The 22,603-nt window shown below is 48.4% G+C and overlaps 1 protein-coding gene across 1 annotated transcript in view; it reads left to right on the top strand.

Annotated features, from left to right (window-relative positions):
• Positions 1 to 1,436: 1,436 nt before the first annotated feature.
• LOC144611832 (homeodomain-interacting protein kinase 4-like) overlaps positions 1,437 to 22,603 on the top strand; it is a 28,003-nt gene continuing 6,836 nt past the window's right edge. The window contains exons 1-2 of the mRNA XM_078431118.1: positions 1,437 to 1,953; positions 15,165 to 16,321. Of these exons, the coding sequence (XP_078287244.1) occupies positions 1,437 to 1,953; positions 15,165 to 16,321 (1,674 nt within the window). The remainder of the gene's footprint in view (positions 1,954 to 15,164; positions 16,322 to 22,603) is intronic.

A 22,603-nucleotide genomic window follows, 5' to 3' on the forward strand; every position in this document is an offset into this window, starting at 1 on the left:
CTGACCCACTGATTCACTCTAGCACTTTGTGTCTTGTTTTGTAAACCGGCATCTGCAGTTCCTTGTGTTTTTGGAATTCTTTACCCAAGAAATGGTGGACATTTTAGTCATTGAGTATACTCAAAGCAAACATTGATGACCAAAAAAGTGTTTACTGTGGGACATATTGGAGTTACAGTAATTCCTGGGCTATCATTGTTTACTTTCTGGGGCAAAGAGATCGACTGGCAATCATTAAAAATTGTCATATGGTTAAAAGATGCTTAATATGATATTAACAGACTTAGTCATCATTGGCGGTCACTCGAAGCGAGTATGACTGTCTTCTTAGGCCGCCTGTGCGTGACTTTGTTTAACGTGGGGAGACTGGTGCACAGACAGCCACCACACGGTCCTAGACAGATCTGGGTCGGGATCCAGTGGCATGGAGTCCAAGACAACCGGGGACCCTTTTCTGCTGCAGCCTTCATCCGCCTTCCCAGCCGTTGTGACGCTCCACTAAAGTCAGCCGTCATCCTCCCTGTTCCACGGTTGAGGTCTTGGTTGGATTGCTCTTTGTCAGGGACCTCCCCCTCGACCTTACCGCCATGGGTGACCCTACCAGGAGCGTAGCTCCATGCGGCATCGCTCTCAGGATCTCAGGACCACACGAGCTTCTCCACCACGACAAGGTGACGATCCGCGGAGAAGTCAGACTTAGTATTGCAGGCTCACTGGTAAGTAACGTAGAGTTAGTGCAAATTATGTGGAGTTGAAGGCTGAAATTACATTTCTGTGAAGTTGGCAGTAGGCAACACAATTAGAAATTATCATGGCACGGAAGCAGGCCATTCCACCCATCAAGTTTGCGCTGGCCCCTTGAATTGTAATCTATTCAGCCCTAATTCTACTTCATTTCCCTGCCGTCCTAGGAGGTATCTATCCAATTCCCTTTAGAAAGTCTTACCAATGGGTTCAACACCAATGGAAAGATTTGTAGGAGGATTCCCATTTCCTGGAAATCTGTTATTGAAAGTTGCTGGCCAATTGAACAGCAGCAAGCAACGTCAGAGCTGTCAGTACTTCCACAAAATCTGGTGGAACGAATTGATCGAACCTCTTACCTCAAAAGAAACATTCCCACAATCTCCGTCGGTCTTGCTTGGCAATGGTTACAGTGATCTGGGCATGAACATGTCCTGGCCAATACTAGAGGGTGCAACTGTGTTGAAGTGACTTGGAAACTCCGTCCATTGAAGGAGGTGGAATCATCATATTGGAGCTGGTCCATGTGTAAGGGTTCCTCAAGCTCTGAGACTCTCAGACAGCGACCCCAGAGCCTGGTTTGGTAACAATGACCCCCCCCCATTGTTACACCCTAAACCTTCTATTGTTGGATACCAGTTGGTTGGGGGCAAGGCAAGAGGGTGAGGGTGAGGGCCAGAAGATCCCTGAAGATGTCTGTCATCCATTCTGAAACAGACACTTATGATATAATTCAGATCTTGGGCAAGGGGACCTTTGGTGAAGTTGCGAAGTGTTGGAAGAGGAGCACCGGCCATTTTGTGGCCATCAAGATCCTCAAAAGTGATTCATACCGTGCGCGAATCATCAAGAACGAGCTGAAGATGTTGAGGGTGTTGGGAACAGTGGATCCTGATCAATACCACCTAATCCGATTCTTTGAGTGCTTCCATGATGACATCAAGTCGTACTTGGTGTTTGAGCTGATGGAGCAGAACATCTTTGAGTTTCAGAAGGAGAACAACTTTGCCCTCTTGCCAGCCAGGCACATTCGGACTGTTACCACCCAGGTCCTTAGTGCCCTCCAGAAGCTGAAGGACCTGTCAATCATTCACGCTGACCTCAAGCCCGAGAATATTATGATCATAGATCAGAAGCGGTTCCCTTTCCGCGTGAAAGTGATTGATTTTGGATCTGCAAGCATATTTCACGAGGTGCGGTATGTCAAAGGTAGGATTAAGGTCATAAGGTCATAAGTGATAGGAGCAGAATTGGGCCATTCGGCCCATCAAGTCTACTCCACCATTCAATCATGGCCGACCTATCTCTCCCTCCTAACCCCATTCTCCTGCCTTCTCCCCATAACCCCTGACACCTGCACTAATCAATAATCTATTTACAGTATCTGCCTTAAAAATATCTATTGACTTGGCCTCCAAAGCCTTCCATGGCAAAGAATTCCACAGATTCACCACTCTCTGACTAAAGAAATTCCTCCTCATCTCCTTCCTAAAGGAACGTCCTTTAATTCTGAGGCTATGACCTCCAGTCCGAGACTCTCCCACTAGTGGAAGCATCCTCTCCACATGTGTGCTTCGAGTGTACTACTGACCTCAAGCCTGTTAGAACAGGCCCCCAATCTAAGTGACAAACCTGGCTGGTGTACCACTTTGGTCATGGCAACCGTTCACCCAACCAAGGAAGTATTTCCATGTGCTTTCCAACAAAAACAACTTGGTTTTAGATAGTGCCATAAATAGAGCAAGACAAAAATCACAGGATATTTCCCAAGAGCCTCGTTAAATAAAACAACAACAACAATGTAAGGAGATATTTGGATATGTACTAACTTGGACAAAGATGTAGGTTCTAAGCAAGATCTGAGAGGAACAACTGAGGATAGAGAGTTGGAGAAGTTTAAGAGGGGTAGATTCGGAGTTCAGGCATCCAATTCAATTCAATTCCCAATTTAATTAAATCCCAATCCAGAAAATAACATTCAGAAACCATTTCAAGGATTGTCCTTTCGTCAGAAGTTTAAGGGTGGGGATCTCAGTGGGTTGCAGGCCCAGGAGATTTGGGGAAGTGCACGCCCTGGGAAAATTTGAAACCAGTAACGGGAACCATAAATTTTAAACATAAGCACCTTCATGCCTCCTCACAATACAGCTCACCCCCTCCATGACACACTGATCAACCTGAGGAGCACCTTCAGCAACAGACAGGTTCCACCGAGATGCAGCACAGAACGCCACAGGAGATCCCAAATCCTAGACTTTCCACTCGTCTCTTTAATTCCATGTTTCATGTATGTGAAACACTGTGCTTTAAGACAGTTGGCAGACCAATTTCTCTCCTGTGATCAATAAAGTTCTATCGTATCGTATTGTATCGACGAAATGAGCTCACTTCATCTCCCTCCGTCCCATCACTTTACCCGTTCCAATCTCTCCTTCCTCTTTCAATGCCAGATTGATTCCTGGGATGGCAGGACATTCATATGAAGAAAGACTGGATAGACTGGATAGACTCGGCTTGTACTCGCTGGAATTTAGAAGATTGAGGGGGGATCTTATAGAAACTTACAAAATTCTTAAGGGGTCGGACAGGCTAGATGCAGGAAGATTGTTCCCGATGTTGGGGAAGTCCAGAACAAGGGGTCACAGTTTAAGGATAAGGGGGAAGTCTTTTAGGACCGAGATGAGAAAGTTTTTTTTCACACAGAGTGGTGAATCTGTGGAATTCTCTGCCACAGAAGGTAGTTGAGGCCAGTTCATTGGCTATATTTAAGAGGGAGTTAGATGTGGCCCTTGTGGCTAAAGGGATCAGGGGGTATGGAGAGAAGGCAGGTACGGGATACTGAGTTGGATGATCAGCCATGATCATATTGAATGGCGGCGCAGGCTCGAAGGGCCAAATGGCCTACTCCTGCACCTATTTTCTATGTTTCTATGTTTCTATGTTTCTAATGCAACTAATAGAACCTTACAGCACAGAAGCAGCCTTTTGGCCCATCATGCCAATACTGATTATCAAGGATCACTCTGAAGAAGGGTCTCGACCCGAAACGTCACCCATTCCTTCTCTCGCGAGATGCTGCCTGACCTGCTGAGTTATTCCAGCGTTCTGCATCTACCCTGATTATCAAGGAGCTATCCTTACTAATTCCATGTGCCAGCACTCTGTCTGAGGCTTACTATGACTTGGTGATTCAAGTCCTGATCCAGATTCGGAGGGGAAGGAACTGCAGATGCTGGTTTATACCGAACATGGACACAAAATGCTGGAGTAACTCCGTGGTTCTCTGGCGGGATCTCTGGAGAGAAGGAATGGGCGACGTTTCGTGCCGAGACCCTTCTCCCGAAACATCACCATAGACAATAGACAATAGACAATAGGTGCAGGAGGAGGCCATTCGGCCCTTCGAGCCAGCACCACCATTCAATGTGATCATGGCTGATCATTCTCAATCAGTACCCCGTTCCTGCCTTCTCCCCATACCCCCTGACTCTGCTATCCTTAAGAGTTCGTTCCAGCTCTCCCTTGAATGCATTCGGAGAATTGGCCTCCACTGCCTTCTGAGGCAGAGAATTCCACAGATTCATCACCCACTCCTTCTATCCAGAGATGCTGCCTGTTCCGCTGAATTACCAGAGTATTTTTGGGTCTATCTTCTGATCCAGAATCTGCTTGCACTAATCAAAATCAATGTAACCTGCAGGTCAAATCTTATGCGAAAAGCGATGCAGAAGATTGATTCTGTGAATATAAAGACATTTTGACTGAGTGAAATGGGGAAAAATATTTGTAGCTCAGGTTGGGGACTTAGCTATCGGAGTAATGTATAGAGTGGCAGAGGGGAAGTTTCACTTCGTGAGTGGTGGGAAAAGTCTGTGATTACCACCGGAAAATGTGGAGAGAGATTGAGAGAGATGTAGTTGGAATGTTTTACAAGAGAGCAGGGCAGGACTGGTGAATCATTCAGGAATGTGCAGCGGTGGCAGTAATGTGGCAGTGGGAAGAGCTTCTGACTGATTCCAGAGTACAGGAATTCCCATGGGGAATAGTTTAGTGTGGTTTAGAGATACAGCGCGGAAACAGGCCCTTCAGGCCCACTGAGTCTGCGCCAACAGCGATCATAAGATCATAAGTGATAGGAGTAGAATTAGGCCATTCGGCCCATCAGGTCTATTGCACCATTCAATCATGGCTGATCTATCTCTCCCTCCTAACCCCATTGAGGGCGTGCAGCGTAGGTTTACTAGGTTAATTCCCGGAATGGCGGGACTGTCGTATGTTGAAAGACTGGAGCGACAAGGCTTGTATACGCTGGAATTTAGAAGGATGAGAGGGAATCTTATCGAAACATATAAGATTATTAAGGGGTTGGACACGTTAGAGGCAGGAAACATGCTCCCAATGTTGGGGGAGTCCAGAACCAGGGGCCACAGTTTAAGAATAAGGGGTAGGCCATTTAGAACGGAGATGCGGAAAAACTTTTTCAGTCAGAGAGTTGTAAATCTGTGGAATTCTCTGCCTCAAAAGGCAGTGGAGGCCAATTCTCTGAATGCATTCAAGAGAGAGCTAGATAGAGCTCTTAAGGATAGCGGAGTCAGGGGGTATGGGGAGAAGGCAGGAACGGGGTACTGATTGAGAATGATCAGCCATGATCACTTGAATGGTGGTGCTGGCTCGAAGGGCCGTATGGCCTCCTCCTGCACCTATTGTCTATTGTCTATTGTCTATTCTCCTGCCTTCTCCCCATAACCTCTGACACCTGTACTAATCACGAATCTATCTATCTCTGCCTTAAATATATCCATTGACTTTGCCTCCAGAGCCTTCTGTGGCAAAGAATTCCACAGATTCACCATCTGTGACCGTCTTATACACTAACCTACACACACTAGGGACAATTTTATAACTTACCGAAGCCGATTTACCTACAAACCTGTACGTTTTTGGAGTGTGGGAGGAAACCGGAGCACCCAGAGAAAACCCACGTGGTCACAGGGAGAACGTGCAAACTCCATACAGACAGCGCCCGTAGTCAGGATTGAACCCGGGTCTCTGGCGCTGTGAGGCAGCAACTCTACCGCTGAGCCACTGCGCTGGCCTTGTTTGGAGTTTAGAGTACTTCAGAGTTGATGTAACACTATGGTAGACACAAAATGCTGGAGGAACTCAGCGGGTCAGGCAGCATCTCGGGAGAGAAGGAATGGGTGACGTTTCGGGTCGACCCGAAACGTCACCCATTCCTTCTCTCCCGAGATGCTGCCTGACTCGCTGAGTTACTCCAACATTTTGTGTCTAACTTCGATTTTAACCAGCATCTGCAGTTTTTTTTCCAACACATGATGTAACTCAATGATGGCCAGCACCATTGCTCTGGTGGTAGAATTGCTGCCACACAACGACCCAGGTTTGATCCCGACCTCCGCTGCTGTCCGTGTGGAGTTTGTACGTTCCCACCGTTCCTCCGGGCGCTCCACCTTCCTCCCACATTCCAAAGACGTGCGGGTTTCAAGGTTAATTGGCCCTCTGTAAATCTCCTTCGTTTTGCTGACATTGAGGGTAAAGGTTGTTGTCTTGGCACCGAGTCGCAAAATTCTCGACCTCCTCTCTGCTCTCCGTCTCGCCATTACTCCATATCTGACCCTCGACAGTGGTGTCATCTGCAAACTTGGAGATTGATTTATTCACAAAATGCTGGAGTAACTCAGCAGGTCGGGCAGCATCTCGGGAGAGAAGGAATGGGTGACGTTTCGGGTCGAGACCCTTCTTCAGACTGATGTCAGGGGGGGCGGGACAAAGGAAGGATATAGGTGGAGACAGGAAGATAGAGGGAGATCTGGGAAGGAGGAGGGGAAGGGAGGGACAGAGGAGCTATCTAAAGTTGGAGAAGTCGACGTTCGTACCACCGGGCTGCAAACTGCCCAGGCGACTTGAGTCTGAAGAAGGGTCTCGACCCGAAACGTCACCCATTCCTTCTCTCCTGAGATGCTGCCTGACCTGCTGAGTTACTCCAGCATTTTGTGAATAAATACCAGCAGAAAGACAATGATTACAATCGAGCCATTTACTGTGTATAGATACATGACAAGGGAATTACATTTAGTGTAAGCTAAAGCCAGCAAAGTCCGATCAAGGATAGTCCGAGGGTTATCAATTAGGTAGATAGGGCTATAGTTCTGGACTGCTCTCTAGTTGTGATAGGATGACTCATTTGCTATGCACACCCTATCCCGCTGTGTGCTATCAAGTCAGCGTAAAGACTATACGTGTTTACAATCAAGCCATTCAGAGTGTGCTGATGCAGGATAAAGTTGTATAACATTTAATGTAAGATAAAGTCCGATTAAAGATCATTCAAGCCAGGTCTCCAATGAAGTAGGTCGGAGGTCAGGACCTCTCTTCAGTTGGTGAGAAGGCGGTTCAGTTGCCTGATTATAGCTGAGAAGAAACGGTTCTTGAATCTGCAGGTGTGTGTTTTCAAACTTCTGTACCTCTTGCCTGAAGGGAGAGGGGAGAAGAGGGGATGAGACTGGTCCTTGATTATGTTGGTGGTCTTGCTGAGGCAGCGTGAAGTGGAGATGGAGTCAATGGAAGGGAGATAGACACAAAAAGCTGGAGTAACTCAGCGGGTCAGGCAGCATCTCTGGAGAGAAGGCATGGGTGGTGTTTCGGGTCGAGACCCTTCTTCAGACTGGTAAGGGATAAGGGAAATGAGAGATATAGACGGTGATGTGGAAGGATAAAGAACAATGAATGAAAGATATGCAAAAAAAGTAACAATGATAAAGGAAACAGGCCATTGTAAGCTGTTTGTAGGGTGAAAATGAGAAGCTAATGCAACTTGGGTGGGGGAGATATAGAGAGAGAGGGAATGCTGGGCCTACCTGAAATGAGAGAAATCAATAATCATACCACTGTGTTGTGAGCTGCCCAAGCGAAATATGAGATGCTGTTCCTCCAATCTGCGTTTAGCCTCACTCTGGCAATGGAGGAGACCGAGGACAGAAAGGTCTGTGTAGGAATGGGAAGGAGAATTAAAGTGTTTGGCAACCGGGAGATCAGGTAGGTTCAGGCGGGCTGAGCGAAGGTGTTCCACAAAACAATGGCCCAGTCTGCGTTTGGTCTCCCCGATGTATAAGAGTCCACATCATGAACAGCGGATACTGTAGATGAGGTTGGAGGAAGTGCAGGTGAACCTCTGCCTAACCTGAAAGGAATGTCGTGGACATGCTGAACTTCCTAAGGCTTCTAAGGAAGGGGAGATGTTGGTGTGCTTTTCAATGTAAATGACCAGGGGCGACAATCCAGGACAAATTGCTGGTGATATTTATTCCTCAGAACTTGAAGCTATCAACCATCTTTACTTTGGCGCTGTCAATGTGTACCGAGGTCTGCGTGAAAAACCTACAGGGTTGGACAGTTCCCCCCACACCTACCTCCGTTGTCCTTTGTGGTGGCAGAGCTCGGGGGCTCGCGAGGTGCTGCCAGGGTCTCCTGAGCAAGCAACAGCGTTGTGCGTTGTGTGTGCACAGCCCACACTGCAACCTCTGTGCACCAGAGCTGGAGGGAATGAATGCTTGGCATAGTTGACGTGGTGCCAAGCAAGTGGGCTGCATTGGTGACGGGCTTCTTGAGAGTCATCAGAGATGCAAGTAATGAGAAAAATGGAAAGTATTCCATCGCATTCCAGGCATGACTGCGGATGGAGGAGAAGGTTCCGGGCTGTCAGGAGGTGAGTCTCTCACAACACCATGGTGGTTAACTGGTGGCCCAGTGGTTTCTCTATGGTCACATGTACCAGGTACAGTGAAGTACATTTATCGCACACAGCCATTCTTTCTGGTTCCCATATCTAATGATGTTTAAACTTTGCACTGGATTCAGTTCGGACACAATTTCATCATCCAAATTTTCCTCATTTCTGGGAGAGGTTAATGAATTGCAGATGCTGGTTTATTCCAAAGATAAACACAAAGTGCTGGAGTAACTCAGCAGGTCAGGCAGCATCTCTGGAGTAAAAGACCGAAGAAAGGTCCCAACCTGAAAAGTCACCTATCCATGTTCTCCAGAGATGCTGCCTGACCCGCTGAGTTACTCCAGCAGTTTGTGTCCTTTTGTGCATCAACCAGCAATGTTTGTTACCACTAGTTATACAATGATAATACCGTACTTGGTTATAGTGGACAATCGGCAATAACAGACTTCCCTAGAGACTTCCCTAGAGTCCATTTTAGTCCATTTTAGTTTAGTTTAGTTTAGAGATACAGCGCGAAAACAGGCCCTTTCGGCCCACCGGGTCCGCGCCGACCAGCGATCCCCGCACACTAACACTACCCTATACCCACTAGGAACAATTTTTACATTTACCAAGCCAACTAACCTACAAACCTGTACGTCTTTGGAGAGTGGGAGGAAACCGAAGATCTCGGAGAAAACCCACGCAGGTCACGGGGAGAACGTACAAACTCCGTGCAGACAGCACCCGTAGTTGGGATTGAACCCGGGTCTCCGGCGCTGCATTTGCTGTGGCGGCAACTCTATCGCTGCGCCACCGTGACCGCCCTTATAACGAGTGTTTACTGCAACACTAAACATAAATAGCTAAAGAAATGTTAGGCTGGGAATGGGCCCACACTACAGACTGGGGAATGGAAAATTAATGCTGGCTTTGCCAATGACGTCTAATCCTGGCTAGCCTTCCAACAAAAACAGGGAAACGACATAAATGTTCTCCAAGTTTCTTCAGTTTAGTTTTCAGGAAATTGATTTGACGTTAAAATAATCTGACATTTGAAGCTGAGATACAAAAATAGAGGAAGATGCAAATTGATTTATTCACAAAACGCTGGAGTAACTCAGCAGGTCAGGCAGCATCTCGGGAGAGAAGGAATGGGTGACGTTTCGGGTCGAGACCCTTCTTCAGATGCAAATTATTTTGTTAACGAGGATGAGAAAGGATCAATGGATACACAAGGAACTGCAGATGCTGGTTTACAAAAATAGACACAAAGTGCTGGAGTAACCACACGGGTCAAACAGCATCTTAGTTTTTAGTTTAGAGATACAGAGCGGAAACAGGCCCTTCGGCCCACCGAGTCCATACTGACCAGCGATCCCCGCACACTAATACTATCCTACACACACTAGGGGAAATTTACATTTTTTATACCAAGCCGATTAACCAGCAAACCTGTACGCCTTTGAAGAGTGGGAGGAAACCGAAGATCTTGGAGAAAAACCCACGCAGGTCACGGGGAGAACGTACAAATTCCATACAGACAAGCACACGTTGTCAGGATTGAACCCGGGTCTCCGGCGCTGTAAGGCAGTAGCTCGAAGCCCACTGCACCTCTGGAGAACGTGGATAGCTGATGAACCTCTGAAGAAGGGTCACGACCAAAAACCCAAGTTCATGCTCTAAAAGGACCTATTTATGTTCTCCAGCTTGACTCAGTTGCCTGACCTGCTGAGTAACTCCAGCACTTTATCATATCATATCATATCATATCATATATATACAGCGTGGAAACAGGCCTTTTCGGCCCACCAAGTCCGCGCCGCCCAGCGATCCCCGTACATTAACACTATCCTACACCCACTAGGGACAATTTTTACATTTACCCAGCCAATTAACCTACAAACCTGTACGTCTTTGGAGTGTGGGAGGAAACCGAAGATCTCGGAGAAAACCCACGCAGGTCACGGGAAGAACGTACAAACTCCTTACAGTGCAGCACCCATAGTCAGGATCGAACCTGAGTCTCTGGCGCTGCATTCGCTGTAAAGCAGCAACTCTACCGCTGCGCTACCGTGCCGCCCTTTATGACTTTTTATTTGGAGAGAATAAAACCATCAGGCAGCATAACACAACACAATACCAAACTTAACTACGGACTTCTATGCATCGCCTTTAGTTGCACTTTGAGTTTATTTATCCACCAGTATTGTGGATATTAATTTAGTGCATTTGTGTTTATTATGTATTATCTATGTGTATCATGTTTACGGGCCTGTCATGCTGCTACAAGTTGGAAGTTAAACATTCTGTTCTCCTTACACATAACAATTACACACTCTTGTAAACTCCTAGTCTGGAAGGAATGCATTTGTGCACATTAAAATAAGTTAGCCAAGTAACAACCTTTGACAGATAGTTGAGCAGATTAGAGGACGGCAGATTAGGGTGGCACGGTGGCGCAGTGGTAGAGTTGCTGCCTCACAGCGCCAGAGACCCGGGTTCGACCCTGACTACGGGTGCTGTCTGTGCGGAGTTTATAAACATAGAAACGTAGAAAATAGGTGCATGAGGAGGCCATTTGGCCCTTCGAGTCAGCACCGCCATTCATTGTGATCATGGCTGATCATCCACAATCAGTAACCCGTGCCTGCCTTCTCCCCATATCCCTTGATTCCACTAGCCCCTAGAGCTCTATCAAACTCTTGTACATTTTCTCCGTGACCTGCGTGGGTTTTCTCCGGGTGCTCCGGTTTCCTCCCACACTCCAAAGATGTGCGGGTATGTAGATTAATAATCTTCGGTAAAAAAAATTACAAATTGTCCCGAGAATGTAGTATAGTGCTTGTGTATGGGGTGGTCGTTGGTTAGCACAGACTTGGATGGCCGAAGGGCCTGTTGCCGTGCTGTATCTCTCAAGTCTAACAATGTAATGATGTGGTCCCTATGTTTAGAAAGAGAGGCAGGTTTACTCCAGTTGAACGTTACTAGTAAGAAAATTAATGGAGTCTTTAAGAAGGCGTATAGGAACTGCCTTTCAAGTTTTCTCCCACCCACGACAAACAATCCTGAAGAAGGGTCCCAACGCGAAACGTCGTCTATCCATTCCCTCCACAGATGCTGCCTGAGCCGCTGAGTTTCACTGAGTTTTGGCTCGAGACCCCAGCACATGTGCCTCCATTTTACTGCTCCCCTGTGAGACCTTCTCAACGTGTGCCTGCTTGGAAGATGTTCCCTTCTTCTGTGAGAGGTTCCCCTTGAACCGCGGCCGCCCCTCCACAGCGGGCTTGGCTCGCCCGCTCAGGAACCGCGGAGACGGTGGAGAGAGTCGGTGGTGGTCACTGGGCAAGGGGCCGTTTTCAAGATGGCGGCGGACGGAGGAGAGGTTGGACGCCGCCAGAACAACGGGTCTTTAAAGCCAAGACTGTGGCAGCACGGTAGCGCAGCGGTAGAGTTGATGCCTCGCAGCGCCGGAGACCCCAGGTTCGATCCTGACTACGGGTGCTGTCTGTGCGGAGTTTGTACGTTCTCCCTTTTTATTTCATATCATATCATATCATCATATATATACAGCCGGAAACAGGCCTTTTCGGCCCACCAAGTCTGTGCCGCCCAGCGATCCCCGCGCATTAACACTATCCTACACCCACTAGGGACAATTTTTACATTTACCCAGCCAATTAACCTACATACCTGTACATCTTTGGAGTGTGGGAGGAAATCGAAGATCTCGGAGAAAACCCACGCAGGTCACGGGGAGAACGTACAAACTCCTTACAGTGCAGCACCCGTAGTCAGGATCGAACCTGAGTCTCCGGCGCTGCATTCGCAGTAAAGCAGCAACTCTACCGCTGCGCTACATGGAGTAACTCAGCGGGTCAGGCAGCATCTCAGGAGAGAAGGAATGGGTGACGTTTCGGGTCGAGACCCTTCTTCAGTCTGAAGAAGGGTCTCGACCCAAAACATCACCCATTCCTTCTCTCCTGAGATGCTGCCTGACCTGCTGCATTACTCCAGCATTTTGTGAAATAAATACCTTCAATTTCTACCAGCATCTGCAGTTATTTTCTTACACCACTTATTGTACGTTCTCCCTCTGACCTGTTTCCACGCTGTATCTCTAAACTAAACTAAACTAAACTGTAAATTTCCCCGGTGCGGGACGAATAAAGGAATATATTGTTATGACCGTGTGGGTTTCCTCTGGGTGCTCCGGTTTCCTCCCACACTCCAAAGACGTGCGAGTTTGTAGGTTAATTGGCTTTTGTAAATTGTCCCTTGTGTGTAGGATGGAACTAGTGTAGGGGGTGATTGTTGGTCGGAGTGGACTCGATGGGCAGAACCTGTCCCTAAACACCTCCAAGACCAAGGAGCTGATCATCAACTTCCGTAGATCACACAACGGGGAATACGCCCCGATCTTTATCAACGGGGACAGTGTGGAGAGAGTGTCCAGCTTTAAGTTTCTGGGCACTCACATTTCGGATGACCTCACATGGTCCACTAACACTGCTGCGTTGGTCAAGAAGGCACAGCAACGACTGTTCTACCTGAGAACACTGAAGAAGTCTGGTCTACCCCAACAGCTGCTGACGACCTTCTACCGCTGCACCATAGAGAGCATCCTAACGCATGGCATCCCTGTGTGGTACCTCAGCTGCACGGAGGCAGAGAGGAGAGCTCTTCAGCGGGTAGTCCATAGAGCTCAGAGGACCATCGGAACACAGCTACCAGCCTTGGAGGGCATCTACAACACACGATGCCTCAGAAAAGTCACCAGCATTCACAAAGACTCCTCACACCCCTGCAATAATCTGTTCGAAATTCTACCATCGGGCAGACGCTACAAGGCCTTCTACGCCCGCACCTTCAGACTCAGGAACAGCTTCATCCCCAGGGCCATAGCTGCTATGAACCGGTCCTGTTGAGCCGGATGGTCACATCGCACAGCGAACCGGCACAGATCTACTTGCACTTTATTCTGTTTTAAAACTGTTCCAATTTGTTTCATTGGGTTGTTTAAATTAATACTGACTAGCTAATTAATTTATTGCATCGTATGGGAGGCGCATTCACAATCTCGTTGTACCCCTGTACAATGACAATAAAGATATATTGTATTGTATTGCATTGTATTGTATTGTATTTCTGCATTTCTAAACTAAATTAAACGACTAAATTAGACTAAATTAGATTAAATTAAACGACTAAATTAAACGACTAAATTAGACTGCGCTCTTAAGAACCATGAAAATTTGTGGGCACTTTTTTTTAAAATGAACTTAATTATCGACTCTTCTCAGCTGCAGAATCTATGGATTCAGATTTAGGTTTAGATTTATTATTGTCACGTATACCGAGGTACAGTGAAAAGCTTTGTTTTGTCGGTGATCCTGCAGATCAGATTATACTATACATAAATACAATCAAGTCAAACTCAAGTATAATAGAACTGAGAAACTTCTCCTCATCTCAGTTCTAGATCCTTTCTTGAGAAACAAGGAACTGAAAATGCTGGTCAATACACAAAAGGACACAAAGTGCTGGAGTAACTCAGCGGGTCAGGCAGCATCTCTGGAGAACATGGATTGGCGTGGTTTCAGGCCATGACCAGAAAGGTCACTATTAGTCAATCTGAAGAGGGGTCTTGTCCTGAAATGCCACCTGTCAAGGGCAGCACAGAGTACCAGGTTTGATCCTGACCATGAGTGCTGTCTCCCTCTGACCACGTGTGTTTTCTCTGGAAGCTCCGGTTTCCTCCCACACTCCAAAGATGTATAGGTTGTAGGTTAATTGGCTTGGATAAAGATTGTAAATTGTCCTGAGTCCGTAGGATAGTGCTGGTGTGTGGGATCGCTGGTCGGTGTGGACTCGGTGGGCTGAAGGGCCTGTTTCTATGCTGTATCTCTAAACTAAACTAAACTAAACTAATCAGTCAGTTGAAGGGTCTTGACCCAAAACATCACCTATCCATGTTCTCTCGATATAACAGACAATAGACAATAGACAATAAACAATAGGTGCAGGAGGAGGCCATTCGGCCCTTCGAGCCAGCACCGCCATTCAATGTGATCATGGCTGATCATTGTCAATCAGTACCCCGTTCCTGCCTTCTCCCCATACCCCCTGACTCCGCTATCCTTAAGAGCTCTATCTAGCTCTCTCTTGAATGCATTCAGAGAATTGGCCTCCACTGCCTTCTGAGGCAGAGAATTCCACAGATTCACAACTCTCTGACTGAAAACGTTTTTCCTCGTTTCCGTTCTAAATGGCCTACCCCTTATTCTTAAACTGTGGCCCCTTGTTCTGGACTCCCCCAACATTGGGAACATGTTTCCTGCCTCTAACGTGTCCAACCCCTTAATAATCTTATACGTTTCGATAAGATCCCCTCTCATCCTTCTAAATTCATTATTATTAAATTCCAGTGTGTACAAGCCTAGTCGCTCCAGACTTTCAACATATGACAGTCCCGCCATTCCGGGAATTAACCTAGTATGCCACCTGACCTGTTGAGTTACTTCAGCACTTTGTGTCTTTTCAAGAACCTTTCTTCTCATCTGTCCACCTTGGTCCCAGATTCCAAACCTGAAGGAAACGTTCCCACATCCGGCCCTGGGTGGATTTCGTGAGTTGTGTGGAGATTCCTCTTCTCCTGCTGCACTAACGTGTCCCTTCTGCCTTCCCGCAGAACCCTACATCCAGTCCAGGTTTTACCGCTCGCCAGAGATCCTCCTGGGCCTTCCGTTCTGCGAGAAGGTGGACATGTGGTCGCTGGGCTGCGTGATGGCCGAGCTTCACCTGGGCTGGCCCCTCTACCCCGGCAACAGCGAGTACGACCAGGTCCGCTACATCGTGGAGACCCAGGGGCTGCCGAAGGACCAGCTCCTCAATGCCGCTACCAAGGCGGCACAGTTCTTCCACCGTGGCCCCCGCCAACACTCGGGCCCGCAGTGGCAGCTCAAGTGTGCCGCCGATTACCAAGCCGAGACCATGATGCAGCCTCTGGAGAGGAGGAAGTACATGCTGAAGTCCCTGGACCAACTGGAGACCATCAACATCACCAAGACCATCTTCCCCGACGACGAGGTGATCGCCGAGTTCCATGACCGCAAGAACATGGTGGAGCTGATCAAGAGGATGCTGACCTTGGACTCCCACGAACGCATCACCCCCAGCGCCGCCCTGAAGCACCCTTTTGTCACCATTGAGCAGCTGAAGATGACCCACGAGCACACCAAGTACTACGAGCAGTCAGTGCAAGGCCTCAATGTGGCCCTCAACTCCGACCGCCGGGCCCTGTCCGAGCGCCAGTACTACAGCCTGGTGGACGAGTCGTACTACTCCAGCCCCGAGTGCTACTACGAGTGCCGGCAGGCCCACCACATCCCCAGCATCACCTCCATGCAGCGGGCCATCGACAAGATGGACAACTTGACTATTGAGGAGCCCCGCAGGGAGATCGCCTTCAGCATGTGGCAGGAGGGAGCGGGCAAGGCGGGCTACCAGCCGTCCACCTCCAAGGCGGGCAACCCCAGCTGCCTGCCCCACTCCTACCACCAAGGGGCCTGCTTTAGGCCCAACCACCCGGCCCACCGGCACAGGAAAGAGCCGGCCATGGGCTACTACACCAGCCGGTGTGGCCTGAAGCAGAGGAAGGCCCCCCACCATTCCAAGTCCGACCCGACCTTCAGCAACGTGATCCTCCTGGGACAGGACCCCCCCGCGGAGATCATTAGCTGGGAGGAGGAAGAAGCGGAGGCCATCTACGCGGCGCCGTCTTCCTCGACGCAAGAGGTGAAGAGGTCCGAGGAAGCGATGGCACTTAAAGAGGCTCCAGACCCTGAGGTAAGGTCGAGGTAAGGTCAAAGACAGCACAGGACTGCCGCGCGATGGTCAACACGGGTGATGACATAGCAACCAGCTCTACACCACTTCACTTGCGTCCCTTCCAACCTCACCTACTGCACCTGGTGTTCCCCATGTGGCCTCCTACACATCAGCATAGACTAGAGTCAGTCATGGAGTCATAGAGTGATAGACAATAGGTGCAGGAGTAGGCCATTCGGCCCTTCGAGCCAGCACCGCCATTCAGTGTGATCATGGCTGATCATTCTCAATCAGTACCCCGTTCCTGCCTTCTCCCCATACCCCCTGACTCCGCTATCCTTAAGAGCTCTATCTAGCTCTCTCTTGAATGCATTCAGAGAATTGGCCTCCACTGCCTTCTGAAGCAGAGAATTCCACAGATTTACAACTCTCTGACTGAAAAAGTTTTTCCTCATCTCAGTTCTAAATGGCCTACCCCTTATTCTTAAACTGTGGCCCATGATACATCATGGAAACAGGCCCTTCGGCCCAACTTTCCCACACCGGCCAACATGTCCCAGCCACACTAGTCCCACCCGCCCGCGTTTGGCCCATATCCCTCCAAACCTGACCTATCCATGTACCTGTCTAAGTGTTTCTTAAACGTTGCGATAGTCCCAGCCTCAACTACCTCCTCTGGCAGCTCGTTCCATACACCCACCACCTCTGTGTGAAAAAGTTATCCCTCAGAATTCTATTGTCTTTCCCCCTTCACATTAAACCTATGTCCTCTGGTCCTCAATTCACCTACTCTGGGCAAGAGATTTTGTGCATCGAGGCAACCATTTTGCCAAAGACTTGCCCTCTACTCAAGGCCTGCTGGATCTCCCAGTTGCTAACCATTTTAAGTGTCTTTCCCATTCCCATCCCAATCTTTCTATCCTGGGCCTCCTCCATTGCCAGAATAAGGCCACACACAAACTGGAAGAACAACACCTCATATTCCACATGGATGCCCTGCAACTCAATGACACGAATTTCAAGTAACACCCCCCTTTCTCATTTCCCCCACCGGTCCATACACCTTTCTGCAAGCACCCCATCACCTTGTCACTGTCCCTTCCACCTTCATAGAAACATAGAAACATAGAAAATAGGTGCAGGAGTAGGCCATTCGGCCCTTCGAGCCTGCACCGCCATTCAATATGATCATGGCTGATCATCCAACTCAGTATCCCGTACCTGCCTTCTCTCCATACCCCCTGATCCCTTTAGCCACAAGGGCCACATCTAACTCCCTCTTAAATATAGCCAATGAACTGGCCTCAACTACCTTCTGTGGCAGAGAATTCCACAGATTCACCACTCTCTGTGTGAAAAAAAATGTTCTCATCTCGGTCCTAAAAGACTTCCCCCTTATCCTTAAACTGTGACCCCTTGTTCTGGACTTCGCCAACATCGGGAACAATCTTCCTGCATCTTCCCCTTATCTCCCTCACTGCTCCTCCCCCATTTCCCTTTCATCGCTCCTCTTTCCCCTCCCCCACCCCCTTCCACCCATATCCCTCCCTCCCTTTTCACACTTCAGTCTTCTTTTTTTTTCCTTTCTTTCGTCTCCTCTTACCTCTATTTCACCTAAGATGGCGCCCAAGCCAGGCGAGAGCATTTTGACTCCAGATCAAGAGGTCCCTGGTTCAAAACCAGGTGTCATCTCTCTTAATTTGCGGTGCTGGCTCGAAGGGCCGAATGGCCTGCCCCTGCACCTATTGTCTATAGTCTATTGGCTCTTTGTGTGCTGGCCACAGAGTGGATCCGCAATCACACATTACAATCGCTCCACTCTTTTGAACTCTGACAGCAGCTTTTCTTACTCTAACTATGCTCTAAACTCCTCTTCTTAAACTGCTCTATTCATACTATTCCCTTATCATGTATCTATACACTGTGGACGGCTCGATTGTAATCATGTATTGTCTTTCCGCAAACTGGTTAGCACGCAACAAAAGCTTTTCACTGTACCTCGGTACACGTGACAATAAACTCAACTAAACTACACTAAACTACACTAAACTACACTAAACTAAACTAAACCTCTAGCCATTGTCACTGTCTCCATCCATCTGCCAACCGTAACCACCAGAAAAAGACTGCAGATGCTGGTTTAAATCGAAGGTAGGCATAAAATACTAGAGTAACTCAGCGGGTCAGGCAGCATCTCGGGAAAGAAGGAATGGGAGATGTTTCGGGTCGAGACGCTGAGTATTGTGCATGGCCTGGGTGTGGAACTGCCCCATTACCATCTGGCAATGACAGTTCATACACACACACGCTCACACACACACGCTCACACGCACACACATACTCTCTCTCTCACACTCTCACGCACACATGCTGTCACACACACACGTAACTCAACGGGTCAGGCAGCATCTCGGGAGAGAAGGAATGGGTGAGGTTTCGGGTCGAGACCCTCCTTCAGCCTCAATGGGTGACGTTTCAGGTCGAGACCCTTCTTCAGAGTGATTGATGGTCGGCGTGGACTCGGTGGGCCGAAGGGCTTTTTTCCCACTCTGTGTCTCTAAACTGAATCTAAACATCTGTGGCGAGAGGAATAATGCTGACATAAGAGGTAGCAGTCCCTCTCACACCTCCCGCCTTATCTCACCACTCTCCCTGCCCTCTCTCCCCACTACATCATCTGTAGAGTGTGGGAGTGCCCACGTCGACCAAACGTCATAACCAAAGCACTTCATCACCACGATGTTGGTCCCATAGTTTAGTTTAGTTTAGAGATACAGCACGGAAACAGGCCCTTCGGCCCACCAAGTCCACGCCGACCAGTGTTCCCTGCACAGTAACACTATCCTGCACACACTAGGGAGAATTTACAATTATACCAAGCCAATTAGCCTACAAACCTGTACGTCTTTGGAGTGTGGGAGGAAACCAGAGCTCCCGGGGAAAACCCACGCAGGTCACGGGAGAACGTACAAATTCCACACAGACAAGCAGGATCGAACCTGAGTCTCTGGCGCTGTGAGGCAGCAACTCTACTGCCCCAGTGGTCTGTTGTCATTGTAGCACACCGCCTTTTGTGGGCGACACGGTGGCACAGCGGTCGCGTTGCTGTCTCACAGCGCCCGGAGACCCGGGTTCGATCCTGACTACGGGTGCTGTTTGTACGGAGTTTGTACGTTCTTCCTGTGACCTGCGTAGGTTTTCTCCAAGATCTTCGGTTTCCTCCCACACTCCAAAGACGTCCCTACTGAAGTATAGTCGAGGTCAGCTGATGACAAGATTAGCCTTCAGGTGGCACAGTGACGTAGTGGCAGAGTTGCTGCCTTACAGTGCCAGAGACCCAGGTTCAATCCTGACTACGGGTGCTGTCTGTATGTAGTTTGTATGTTCTCCCCGTGACCACGTGGGTTTCTCCGGGTGCTCTGGTTTCCTCCCACACTCCAAAGACGTACAGGTTCGTCGGCTAATTGGCCTGGTATGATTGGTTTTAAAAAATTGTTCCTAGTGTGTGTAGGATAGTGTTAGAGTGCGGGGTGATCGCTGGTCGGCACGGACTCGGAAGGCTGAAGGGCCTGTTTCCGTGCTGTATCTCTGCACTAAACTAAAGTAAAAGTAATGCAGTGTTAGTGAACAGTGGACTAGCAAAGCTTTGGAATACAAAAGCAAGTTTGAATACTCTGAAGCACTGGCCACTTTTGTGCTAGTATCTGGCTTCTGAACGGTCCTTCCATAAGCTAGGGTACTGTCCGATTCACCTTTACCTCATTGTGGATATTGGACTTTATCTATGGAACTGATGCGCTACTGTGCTGAGAACTACATGTTGCACTGTACGTCCCCTTTGCTCCACCTATTGTACTTGAGTTTGACTTGATTGTATTTATGTGTGGCATATCAGATTTTATTGGATCGCATGCAAATCAAAGCTTTTAACGATAATAAACTTTAATACCCTGCACTGCCCCATACCAAATAACCTCCACAGATTTTCGAGGATGTTGCCAAATCTTGAGGGCCTGAGCTACAGGGAGAGGTTGGGGAGGCCAAGAGTTTGTTCCTTGGAGCGCAGGAGGATGAGAGCTGATCTTATAGAGGTGTATAAAATCAAGAGGGGGAATAGATTGAATGCACAGAGTTTTTTTTATCTAGAGTTGGGGGAATCAAGAACAAGAGGACATTGGTTTAAGATGAGAGGAGAAAAATTTAATGGGCACTTGAGGGGCAACATTTTCATTCAGATGGTGGTGGGTGTGTGGAACGAGCTGCCAGAGGAGGTCATTAAGGCAGGTACTACAACAACATTTAACAGATATCTTGACAGCTACATGGGCAGAGAGGTAGCAAGGGATATTGGCCAAACGAAGGCAAGTGGGACTAGTGTAATCGATCAGCCAAAACATTATGACCACCTTCCTAATACGCTGTTGGTCCTCCGTGTGCAGCCCCATACGCAGCAGGGTGCGATGCACTGTGTATTGTGACACATTCCTCCCGTGACCACCATTAACATTTTCTGTGACTTGTGCCACAGTCGACCTTCTGTCAGTTCGGGCCAGACGGGATAGCCTTCGTTGCCCTCGCGCGTCGATGAGCCTTGGGCGCCCAACACCCTGCCTGTCGCCGGTTTGTGGTTTGTCCCTCCTCGGATCACTGTCGGTCGGTACTCACCACTGCTGACCGGGAGCACCCCACAAGCCTTGCCGTTTCAGAGATGCTCTTATCCAGTCGTCAGGCCATAACTATTTGGCCCTTGTCAAAGTCGCTCAGGTCTTTGCTCCTGCCCGTTTCTTCTGCATCCAACACATCAACTTCAAGAACTGACTGTTCACTTGCTGCCCAATATATACCACCCCTTGACAGGTGCCATTGTAACAAGATAATCAATGTTATTCACTTCGCCTGTCAGTGGTCATAATGCTTTGGTCGACGTGGGCAAGTTGAGCAGAAGGACCTGTTTCCGTGCTGTATCACTCTATGACTTCACCCTTGTCAAAAAATGCTGGAGTAACTCAGCAGGACAGGCAGCATCTCTGGATAGATGGAATATGAGACATTTTGGGTCGAGACTCGACCCGAAATGTCACCCATTCCTTCTCTCCAGAGATGCTGCCTGTTCTGCTGAGTTACTCCAGCATTTTGTGTCTATCTTCAGTGTAAACCAGCATCTGCAGTTCCTTCCTACACACTTCACCCTTGTCAGGTGGGCTATGGAGGTTCCGTTACTGAGGTATATGAAAGACGGAGATTGAAAGATTTTTACATGTTAAGAGAATCAAAGGAGAGGCATTATGTAGAAAGGCTTGAGGTAGTTGGTTATGGCGTGTATCATCAACTACCTGACCAAGAACTTGGACCCACTACAATTTGCCCATCTGGGGACGATGAGATCTCGCTGGCACGCCACTCTGCTCTGGGCCACTTGGACAATAGAAATTCGGACGTCAGGCTGCTACTCAGAGACTACAGCGTTCAATTCCATCATCTCCTCCAAACCTGTTACCAAACTCTGGGAACCACGTCTCTGCTCATCCTCTTGCAGATGGATTCTCGACTTGCTCATCGGCAGAACACCATCAGTGTGAATTAGCAACAACACCTCCTCCTTCTTGGTGACCGTCGGCACAGGGGTACCGCGAGTGGCGGGACTGACTGTCATATGAGGAAAGATTGAAAAGACGAGGCTTGTATTCACTGGAGTTTAGAAGGATGAGAGGGGATCTTATAGAGACGTATAAAATTATAAAAGGACTGGACAAGCTAGATGCAGGAAATATGTTCCCAATGTTGGGGGAGTCCAGAACCAGGGGCCACACAGTCTTTGAATAAAGGGGAGGCCATTTAAAACTGAGGTGAGAAGGAACTTTTTCACCCAGAGAGTTGTGAATTTGTGGAATTCTCTGCCACAGAGTGCAGTGGAGGCCAAATCACTGGATGGATTTAAGAGAGAGTTGGATAGAGTTCTAGGGGCTAGTGGAATCAAGGGATGTGGGGAGAAGGCAGGCACGGGTTATTGATTGTGGACGATCAGTGATGATCACAATGAATGGCGGTGCTGGCTCGAAGGGCCGAATGGCCTCCTCCTGCACCTGTTTTCTATGTTTCTATGTTTAAGTGCTCAGCCCCCTGCTCTACCCACTCAACAGCCATGACCATGTCGCCCGACACTGTTCCAACTCCTTCTCCAAATCTGCTGACAACACCAGTGTTGTTGGACGAATTATGGATAGTTTGGTTTCCTCCCACACTCTACAGATGGTGTATTGGGGAGAGAGAGGGCAGGGAGAGTGGTGAGATAAGGCCCTA

This window comes from Rhinoraja longicauda, chromosome 41 (genome assembly GCF_053455715.1).
Source record: "Rhinoraja longicauda isolate Sanriku21f chromosome 41, sRhiLon1.1, whole genome shotgun sequence".
NCBI classification, from domain to species: Eukaryota; Metazoa; Chordata; class Chondrichthyes; order Rajiformes; family Arhynchobatidae; genus Rhinoraja; species Rhinoraja longicauda.